The sequence below is a fragment of the Lygodium microphyllum genome, chromosome 6 (genome assembly GCF_053477565.2).
Source record: "Lygodium microphyllum isolate KBCC chromosome 6, Lygodium_microphyllum_v1.1.10, whole genome shotgun sequence".
NCBI lineage: Eukaryota > Viridiplantae > Streptophyta > Polypodiopsida > Schizaeales > Lygodiaceae > Lygodium > Lygodium microphyllum.
This window is the reverse complement of record NC_141140.1, coordinates 91,835,251-91,846,185: the sequence shown is the minus strand read 5'-3', so window position 1 is coordinate 91,846,185 and position 10,935 is coordinate 91,835,251. Positions and strand designations below refer to the sequence as shown.

Genomic DNA, 10,935 nt, shown 5'->3' with positions numbered 1-10,935 from the left:
AAAAACATATTCATGTAACATTTAGGGGTGAATGTTTTGTTTTCGAAAGGATGCCATATGGTAGATACTTTTTGAAAATTATACCTACCATAATTCTTTATGGTTGGCTATAGTTGGCTTGCAAGTTGTAGTTCAACATCATATTAGTACAAAATTTATTTGATATACATAGATATAGTGTTGATTTGGTAGCACAATTATTCACTAACATATATCTGCATATATATGTACATTATTACATTATATAGCTAGAGGGAATTATTTTATAATGTATATGTAAAGTGAAGTGGTTTGCTTCATGGGCATGCTTCACTTAAAGTGAAATCTTGTATTAGTTTTCTTCGAACAATTTGTTTATTTGTACTATCTAGCATGGTTGGCATTGCCAACTAGGCCCACTAATCACGCTTATGTATTAGCATCATTACCTCGATCATCATTACAAACCTCAAGAGGCTTCACCTCATTCATTGGCATGTTTTTAAGAGAGGGAATTATTCCATAATGTTTATCTAAATTGAAGTGGTCTCCTTTATGGGCATGATTCACATAAAGGGAAATTTTGTCTCATTTTTCTTGAAATCACTTATTTACTTGCATTATTTATTTCAGTGTGGCTTCTTCATCTTTTTTTGGTTGCTAGATTTTCCATGTGTTGGTGCCATTTATGTATTTGAATAATAATAGCATTATGATTATTTGTAGCCTCCATTGTAGTAGATGTGTCACCTTTATTACACAAAGTTGTGATTAATCTACTGTATGTAAACTATGTCTGATTACATAAACACTTTCTGCATTGCATTTTGAAGTGTTAAAGGAACTATTGTTTTATTATCTATCTATTTGCACTTTCTAGTTTGAAGCTAACAATTATAATGTTTGTAGTTCCACATCCTTGCCCATTCCTCACAAGTATCTTATCAACAATATGAGGGCCTACCTAGACTTCATATGTGTATTTGTGAAATTGGTTTCTCTAAGGTGTGCTTATGTGACATGAGGGCTTACCAAGAATTCATATGTGTATTTGTGAAATTGGTTTCTCTAAGGTGTGCTTATGTGACAAGCATAGCTAAACTCCTTTTTTCTCTTGAGAGAGAAAAGAGAAATACTAGTTGTGAAGTTGAACTTAAGGCATCTATTTGTAAATATGGTTTCTTTAAATGCATAGCTATCTAATGGGTATACCTCGAGTGCTTCATTTGCAAGAAAAAGGGGAAATTTTTGCTTCCCTTTGCACACAAAAAATGTGAAGTGAGGAGTTGCAAACTATGTGAAGCGCAATTAGCAAGCTAGTATCTGTCTGATGTCAAATAGTTATTTATCAAGGCATCACATGTAGCTCAAGTTAAATAAGACACATGTACATACTCTTCAATAATAGTTGGTTCCTCTTTTTTATACAAAGAGAAGAAGGATCTATTTATTCTAAATAACTTTCTAATAGATTTATGTTAGTTGGATGTAAACCTTATTGCAACTGAATGCATTCATGTAGGTACACTTACATGCTAACATGGTGACAGTGTATAATAACATGTTACGCCTGTAGTAGAAGAACTCTTGATGTCCTAATTATCATGGTTGGTCAATAGTGATTAGATTGATCAATCATAAATTCCAAGACACAACAGCCATGGGGGCGTACTTGTGCATGACCAAATATCTACAGCATTGTAGGCATGTGCATCTTCACACTATATGCTGCTTGGACCTATCGTTTTTGAAAGATAACACTCAACTTACCCAATGAAACTGTCTAAATTCCTACATCATTATTGAAGCCTTTGAGATGGTTATTAAAGCATTGAAGCCAAGCTGAAGATGCTAGGTTGCATATTCTATCATCATCAAGGTGTCAATAATGGCAAGTTAAATCATGTGGAGGTAATCACTTTCTTTCATTGAATTTTGTAGAGTGCCACCACTTTGATGAAATGAGTGTAAATGTTGATTTTAGAGCAAAATGCTCAATGGCTTCATTAAAGGAAAACCTTGGAAATTTTGTACCTTATTGATTTTGGAGGCTCCTCATGGTCACCAACAAGTAACAATTTAGTGTGCTAACAAATAGACTCATATAATACAAAGTATACTTCTAAACTTTCCATGTTCTTATTAAACTTCCAACTCTAAGTAGCCTTTCATTGATATTGCCACTTTTAATCTATATTATTAGTTAAGGAGAGGTGGGGGGCGGGTGCCATGTGGCAGCCCCCCACCTCCCCCACAAAAAAAAAGAGAACGCGGGGGTGGGTGCCACGCATCCAGCACACCCCCCCCCCCGCCCCCCAAATATCGCACCCTCTAGGCGCGGAGCGCCTAGTAGTGCATAACAAGGATGGTTGTAAGTGTTGATCTCAATTTAAGGTGTGGAGGACGATTTCACAAACATGATTGTGAGTCTCTAATGGGCCTCAAAAGCCCTTGGAGAGAGAGAGAGAGAGAGAGAGAGAGAGAGAGAGAGAGAGCTCCTCTAAATTCGTTACACGTGGTGTCACCCTAGCAAATAAAAATAGAAGACCAGGTAGCCAATCACTGGAAAAGGGCCGAAACCCCCCAAAAAACATGACGGAATTAATAAAAACCCAAGGAAGCAGCAAATCACAGCAAAAAAAACGCAGAACGCTAGCCTGCGAAAAGGTTGGCGAGAGAGCCACGCTTCAGAAGAAGATATCAGGCAAACCCCCCAATATATCAACTCCTTTCACCCTAATCGTTTTTCCACCATTGTCCCCATCAGAAAGAGAGACAGACAGACCAGAGAGACCATTGTTGCTCTCTGAGAGGGACTCTATATTGGCACACATACGTACACACATTATATAGACCACAGACTCTGTGTGTTCGTATTCAACACTCGCATGCACCATATTTCTTCGGGGGGGAGAGAGAGAGAGAGAGGTCTGCCTTCTTCGTCATCATCATCATCATCTTCTTCTTCTTCTTCTGCAGATCTCCGTCCACAATAATTTCGCATGCAATTTCTTTTCTAGGTACTCACACGAAACGTGCCTCTTGACGCTGTTAATATTGAATCTATACAATCATCGGACCAACAATATGTTTTCTCTCTCTCTCTCTCTCTCTCTCTCTCTCTCTCTCTCTCTCTCTCTTTGCATGAAGCATACCGCATTAATACTGTTATGCTAACCTTCGCAGCCCTGGCTCCCATGGCGGAGACATTCACTCCGTTCCGAGGGATTAAGAACGATCTAAAAGCGCGCCTGAAATGCTACAAGGAAGACTGGATCGGCGGAGTCGATGCTGGTTACAGGTGAACTCTAGATTTGATGTGGTAGTCTTTGTTAATTTCTAGCTGGCAGCTATGGCGTCATGAATATCTGTTCTCTAGCTGGCTATGATCAGTCTAGGGACATGCTTACACCAGTAGAGTAATTTGTAGCCATGGTCTTCGTAAATCAATCAGTTCAATATTCCACTAAGTTTAAGCTATTTGTGTCGATGCTGCAAACCACGCCTCAGTTGTTGCTTTTGTTTTATGTTGCGTCCTTGAATCCCCGGATTGCTTACTGCAGGATTAACCACACCTAAGATTTTCTTTGCTTTTCAGCATTCTGAAACTCTCTGATTAATTTGTTTGGTGTAGGATTTTTGCTCCCACCACGTACATATTCTTTGCCTCAGCCCTTCCTGTCATCGCATTCGGGGAGCAACTCAATAGAAATACAAGTAAGTTAGCTATTCCATTTAAGAAATGTTATTTTTGGGATTGACGCCTTCAATCAACTCAAAATTTGAGTCCTTTATATCAATCAGCAACCATGTTAACTTGCTTAATCAACGATACAGGCAGTTTGGAATCATGTTCATCATTAACATGATTAGATTGGATCAGAACTCGTTATGGTTTGTGTTTCATCAATCTTCTTGTTATCTTGTTACCGTCAGATGGGATCTTGACTGCAGTTCAGACCCTTGCATCAACATCACTATGTGGACTTGTGCACTCTATCATAGGGGGCCAGCCATTGCTTATACTAGGCGTTGCAGAGCCTACAGTTATCATGTACACTTTCATGTACAATTTTGTCAAGAACAGAATTGAGATTGGTCCGAGGCTCTTCCTAGCTTGGACAGGATGGTGAGCAGTTCTCTGCATTTTGAAATGAGCTTGATTTTGCACAATGCTACTTTTTATTGCCCTGTCAAGTGTACTTATATGGAAACACTGATGTTGCTGCATATCTTCACAGGGTTTGTGTTTGGTCATCCCTGCTTTTACTACTGCTTGCAATATTCGGGGCATGCTCCTTAGTCAACAGATTTACCCGTGTGGCTGGGGAACTCTTTGGCTTACTCATAGCCATACTCTTCATGCAGCAAGCCATCAAGGTGAGCAATAATCCTTCCTTGAATATTGTGGTACATTAAGCATTTATCAAATCAGGTTGGAGCTCACATGAGAGGCGGTGCAACAAGTTATTGTGTTTTAATGAGAGTTTTTTGTGTGTTAATGGCGTTGGTTGTCTCTGTACTGAAGGGTGTGGTTGAGGAATTTCGAGTTCCAGAGGGAGAGAATCTGGATCTGGTGGAGTTTGATCCTTCTTGGCTTTTTGGAAATGGAATGTTCTCTCTGGTCCTGTCATTTGGGCTGCTACTTACAGCCTTAAAAAGCAGAAGAGCACGGTCATGGCACTATGGCTCAGGCATGTTGTAATTTACTCCCTTTATGATCTTGCATAACCTTATTGACATAAGTACAAGTGCTGGCAAAATGAATTACACAATAAGGATGTCTTGTTATGATCAATGTATTGCAAGACCCATAGCTAAGTGTTGGTAATAGAAGATGGTTTTTCTGATTGTGCATGATTCTATCCTTAGGCTGGATGCGCTCACTGATTGCTGATTATGGAGTGCCAGTTATGGTACTTGCTTGGACAGCCATCTCTTATGCATCTTCAGGACATATTCCCTCGGGCATTCCACGGCGCCTCTTCAGTCCCAATCCATGGTCTTCTAGTGCAGCCAACAACTGGACAGTTATGAAGGTATGTTGCAAGCTTGCAAAGTATCAAGCTTGGCACTAAGATTTTAGTTGACAACGTAAGCTTAAAGTTTGCTTGCCTGTCTTTTCAGGACATGCTTGATGTCCCGGTGACATACATCTTTGCTGCCTTTGCTCCAGCAGTCATGATCGCCATTCTGTATTACTTCGACCACAGTGTTGTGGCTCAGCTTGCTCAACAGAAGGAGTTCAATCTGCAGAATCCATCATCCTATCACTATGATCTTTTGCTTCTGGCTGCACTGGTTCTGTACTACCCCTCTCCTCCTTTTTGGTACAGTTAGTTTCCCCTGCTTCAAAGAAAATCCGTGTTTTGAATCTCTTTCATTAATTATAAACCATCGATCTTGATGTTCCATGTTGATTGCTACTGTTTCTTGTGTGCCTGTTTCATCGGAATTCAAATAATAAAAGGCTGCTGTTTCTTTGACAGGTGATAATCTGTGGTTTGATTGGTATCCCCCCTTCAAATGGTGTCCTTCCCCAGTCTCCAATGCATACCAAAAGCTTAGCACTATTGCAGCACAAGGTAATCAAATCTCTTTTCAACCCTATGATCATTGTGTCTAGTTTTACAGACATGTTACTAGAATGCTCTTTGTATTTCAGTTGGTGCATAAGCAATTGGTCAAGTCAGCAAAGAGCAGCATTAATGAGAAGCACTCGGTAGATCAGCTGTATGGCAATATGCAAGAAGCCTTCCAGCGCATGCAGACTTCTGTTGTTCATCCACAGCCATCACCGTTGGTAAGCTGCTACTAGTGAGTGCTGCATACTTCCAGATTAAGAGTACAATGTTCACTTAAAAAGCATTATGTGCAGGTCCTAAAAGAGCTTAAGAGCTGCACAATTCAGTTGACTTCAGGCACTGGCACACTAGGTGCTTCAGAGGATGAGACATTGTTTGACCCAGAGAAACACATCGACGAGCTAATCCCTGTGGTGGTGAAAGAGCAACGCTGGAGCAATTTTCTGCAGTCTTTGTTGGTGGCTGCATGCATAGCTGCTATGCCTATTCTGAAGAAGATCCCCACTTCTGTACTGTGGGGCTATTTTGCTTTCATGGCCATTGAGAGTTTGCCTGGAAATCAATTCTGGGAGAGGCTGTTGCTTCTGGTCATTGCCCCCAGTCGGCGATACAAGTAATGCTCCATACCAATGCCTTCTCCAAATTCAACCTTCTGCCGAGCACTCCACTTACTTCTTATTACCAAGTTAGTGTTATATCCTCCTGCTTATGACTGAGCTAATGCCAATATCCTCTTTTGCATGTTTGTGGCTTCACAGAGTGCTGGAGAGAGAGCATGCCTCATTCGTGGAGGCCGTTCCATTCAAGACGATAGTCATGTTCACGCTACTGCAGCTGGTCTATTTACTCATTTGCTTTGGCATCACTTGGATTCCCATCGCGGGAGTTTTGTTTCCTCTGTTGATCATGCTTTTGGTGCCCATCCGGCAGTATTTGCTCCCTAAGTTCTTCATGGGACAGCATCTGCAGGAGCTGGATGCAGCTGAATATGAAGAAGCTCCTCCAGTGGCACCATACTCCATGACCATGACCGATCTACCAGATCACCCCTCAGGCCACCATTCTGACGTGAGTTTTCTCTACAATTCATCTATCTTCGTCCTTTTCCCTTTTCCACCTCTCAAAAAAACACACACACACACACACACACTCTCTCTCTCTCTCTGTCACTCTCTCTCTCTCTCTCTCTCTCTCTCTCTCTCTCTCTCTCTGCGCGCATGTTTACAAGGATAATGAACTACTTGCATGCGCTTGTGATACTTTGAACACACCTTCATACTCAATCCCAAACTAATGTCAATTAAAAGTAGCTCTACGTAATGCCTTTAATTAGATTAGATGTTTTGAAGTCGAACTTATTCATTACAGGCCCCAAATTTGATCCTTCGATGAGGGGTTTTGCAGTTGCTTGGAAGAGCCCCTTCTCAACGAGATGAAGGAGAGATCCTTGATGAAATAATCACTCCGAGTCGTGGTGAAATCAAGCATCGTCGCATCCCACAAAGATTGTCATCAGAAAGCAAGTTTATTTGTTCTTTTTGAGCTTTATTTGTTCTTTTTGCTCAAATGTCCAACTTGGTCACTTACCAAACATCAATTGATATGTTATTGTAATTGTGGTTTTGTTTTTGTGGCTATAGGTCCTCCTTCTCCTTGAAGTGATGAAGATTGCAAAAGATCAAACCATTTTTTCAAATGTGGTGTTTGAATTATTCATTCCTCCGCATTAATGCCCTAATGGACCACAAAAAGTGGGTAGAAGTTACAAATAGTTAAGGTTCTTAAAAGACGCTTTATTTATTAGTGCTATCTTATATTTGTAACCATATGACTAATGGGATTGTGTACCAATTTGTATCATTCCTCTAACCTCGTCTTTAGATACCCCAATCCTTCACACTAATGCCTTAAAGAAGCAAAGCAGGATCCATCGCAAGCAGTTGAAGGAATCAATGCCATTCAATAGAATTACGACATGTCTGTGTTGGTGTTGGAATTACTAGTGTAGAATTACAACTATACATATATTGGATTTGTATCAATAGAGTTCCAAACAAGAAACTAAAGGATTATACAATTATAGTAGTGCTTCCTATCACACTCTTACTAGCATTATTAAACAAGAGGAACTCGAAAGACTTGCATATTAAAGACTAAAATTCAAGATTGGTGAGATGATAATTTTATTATAAATAAGCCATTGGTGACATGATAACTTTGCTATAAATCAACACTAAAGTAGCACAGCAAGTGATCTTGTTAGAATATCAAAACTTGCTTAGCAAGCGATTATAAGCTTGAAAATCTATCTCAAGGGAGTGATTATATGCACTTTTTCTCATGGAATGGATTTTATAGTCTTACAAATTGCTTTATACTAGTCCTTACAAATTGTCTCATCATAACTCACCTTTTGTTTAAGGGCTTGGGGGTGCACCTTACAGAACATATAAGGTACTATGTGAGTTCAAAAGAAAGGGTATTTTATTTAATAAAATTTATAAGATTATATTTACAAAAGGGATTTTGAAATTACAGTTTGAAAAAAAAATTATAAGTTTAGTAAAGTAAAAGAGCTCGTTATATGGCCTTATAGCATGTAAAGAATTGGTCTTTCTTAATATCCTTTGAAGATATGATATGTAGATGATTTCTAGTAGGTATAACCCCTTGAGCTTAAGAGCATGATCTTCATTCTAGATGAGATTCTTGAATTTTATCATTAAAGTCAATAGAAAACCATCTATAACGCCTACGTCAAATCATATCTTTATGGTTAGAGCATGATCTTCATTCTAGATGCACTCTTAAATTTTATTATGGGAGTCAATAGAAATCCTTGTAAAATGGTTATGCCAGATCATGTCTTTCTGGTTAAAGTAGAATTACAAAATAACTTAAATTGTCCATTGATGTTAGTATGCTTGGTTATATTTATTGTATTTTGGCACACATCCGAAAGTAATGTCTAAAACACATTGAAAAGAATACAAGAAATGACACCATACAACAAATGGCAATCAACAATAAGTAGTAGTAATGGGGGTGCAAGACTCATGATGAGTTGGCAATGTTTATCATCTATCTAATTTATAGTATGAGCTAGGTATTTCTCTCTTACATGCTAGGAATGGAGGCAAATCTGTAGCTTTCTTGACAAACATGAAATTTTAGGAAGTCTTAGTGGTGAGTTGGCAAGATATCATCTACCTTAGTTATGGCTTGAGTTAGGTTTTTCTCTCATACATGCTAAGAGTGGAGGCAAACATGTAGCTTTCTTACCAAACCAAATGGATTTAATGATTAAAAAATATTATTTCTTTGAGATTATTTTGATAATTGAGTGGGATGTGTCCATTTGCACAAGCTTTGATATCTTTGTCAAGGTAGTAAATGGTGAGTTTTGGTTGATGATACATGCAAACTATGATGTGCTAAAATACCCATGAGTTTTGAATTATGACAAACTTGTTAATTCATGAAAATTAGCATATAATGGCATGGTATCATGTTGAAGAAAAATACCTTGTTTTTGCTTTCTACATAGTGAGAAGATCATATCAAGCAGCCTAAGATAATACTTAGCTCCCATTAGGAAGCATACAAATAAAAGGCTAGACCTAAGTGTGTTTCTCTATCACTTTGACTTGAAAGGATGAAATGATGATAGCACTAGCAATCATAGAGGTCACAATGTAATGGTCCATGTTGCTAACAAGCCTATTGTCCTCAAAGAAATTTGGAAGTGAAAATGATGTTTAATAATGATTAATGAATTGACCACAAGATACATGATAAAATGGATACCAATGACTCATTATGTGCCTTTCCCCCTCCCTTTTTCTATCTCACCTCACATGAACAAAGGCACCAAGGATAACCACACCCTATTCAATGACTAGCATGTTCACACACAAGTACCACACTCACAATTAGCTCATCAAACATGTTAGAATGTTAATGTAAGCATCATACTCATGGTTAGCTCAATAACTAGCATGTTAGCACAATCATCACACTCGAATTAGCTTATCAAATATCTTAGTCAAATCCTTGAGTAACTTTATAACTTCAAAGAACATGTCAATATCTAGCTAAGATTATTGATTCTCATGCGAATCTGCCAACCACGTCTCATAATGGGCTTCTCCACAACAAGCAACATCATTTTTTTCTCATAGAAGGGGTGTTACCAACATTTGCTTGAAACTAGCTAATCAAATGAGCCCATTGATGGTCTCTTTTTGCTAGCTTTTGAAAGGCTTTTGTAAGTGTTGTGTAGTATGATTTCTCACTAGTATTCAATGCATAGCTAGTTAGGAAGTACACAACTTTGAACTATAAATATTCTTCAAATACAAAATTAATGTTGGTTTTTGTGTGTTAGCTATCTTGGTACAATTCCCATACAATTTCAATAGTCATGCAAGCCCTCAAAAATGACAATAATAAGTATATGATCCTATCTCAGGAACATTGACACATGAAGGTCTTCAAGGATCTTGGAAGGGTTTGATGGAGAAAGTTGCATAGGGTGTTCACTTGAAAATGTAGTCTTGAGGAAATTTCTAGCATAGAACAAGCTTAAAACACAATTTTTTTACTTCAAAGGGATTTATCCAATATGGCATATGAATGGTGGTTTGGAAAAGAATGAAATGAAGGTTAAACTAAGCCTTATAAAGGCTAATATGAAACAAAATAGTTTACCTATGTACATGATGATGGCATGAGATTCTAGGCACTTCAAGGTGGCCTAGAAATAGCACTTTGATGCATTGATCTAATTAAGATTGGGTTTAGTAGTTTGGTGCATTGTTAAGTAGGTCATGAGCTAGGAATGGGCATGAAAGCCATGTGGGCTACATGCATGTTCAATAACCACATAGTTTGAGATCATATCAACTAATCATGAAGAGTGAAATGAGCACTATAAATAGATCATAAAGCTTATTATTATGAAGGGGGGTCCTCTGTGATGCACCTTGATTATCATCCTTTCTTGATCGCTCATCACAATTTAAACCAGAGCAATCAAAGCCATTGTCTTGTTCAACTCATAAACTATTCCTTCCCTCTCATATTCCTTCAATATCATGTGAAGACTTTGAATATTTATTAGGAGTAGAGTTCCATGTACTATGGAGGAATAAGATTTTGTTGGGAAGTTCAAGAAGAGGAGGCCTTTTGCTAATTGGGAAAGAAAATTGTCAACTTCCAAAAAGAGCTATTGTTGTCCTATTTTCTTTAAACTTAAAGTTGTATAGAGTTTTTCTATGTGTTGTTTATGGCTTGCTTACATGCATTCATATTGATCAACCATAGAATCTTTGCTAATCCCCTTGATAGAGCAAGGAAGAAGAAAGGAAAA

General features: G+C 38.2%; 1 protein-coding gene across 2 annotated transcripts; it reads left to right on the top strand.

The window, feature by feature from the left end:
• Positions 1-3,123: 3,123 nt before the first annotated feature.
• Positions 3,124-7,802, top strand: LOC148034802 (boron transporter 1-like). Of its 2 annotated transcripts, none has more exons than XM_087679777.1 (13): positions 3,124-3,280; positions 3,614-3,696; positions 3,916-4,108; positions 4,221-4,359; positions 4,508-4,673; positions 4,891-5,018; positions 5,107-5,280; positions 5,469-5,564; positions 5,645-5,782; positions 5,858-6,177; positions 6,323-6,632; positions 6,969-7,083; positions 7,205-7,802. In XM_087679777.1, exons 1-13 carry the CDS (start codon positions 3,150-3,152, stop codon positions 7,219-7,221), a joined length of 2,010 nt encoding a protein of 669 aa, XP_087535903.1. In that variant the 5' UTR covers positions 3,124-3,149; the 3' UTR covers positions 7,222-7,802. The 2 variants fall into 2 exon arrangements, with proteins under 2 accessions (XP_087535903.1, XP_087535902.1); XM_087679776.1 differs by having other exon boundaries at positions 4,852-5,018.
• The last annotated feature ends 3,133 nt before the right edge of the window (positions 7,803-10,935 follow it).

Excerpts from the sequence above, each read along its gene's own strand:
- LOC148034802 (XM_087679776.1), top strand. The coding sequence starts at position 3,150 with ATGCTAACCTTCGCAGCCCTGGCTCCCATGGCGGAGACATTCACTCCG. Across the intron at positions 4,360-4,507 it reads TCATGCAGCAAGCCATCAAG|GGTGTGGTTGAGGAATTTCG; the intron begins GTGAGCAATAAT and ends TCTGTACTGAAG. Across the intron at positions 5,783-5,857 it reads ATCCACAGCCATCACCGTTG|GTCCTAAAAGAGCTTAAGAG; the intron begins GTAAGCTGCTAC and ends CATTATGTGCAG.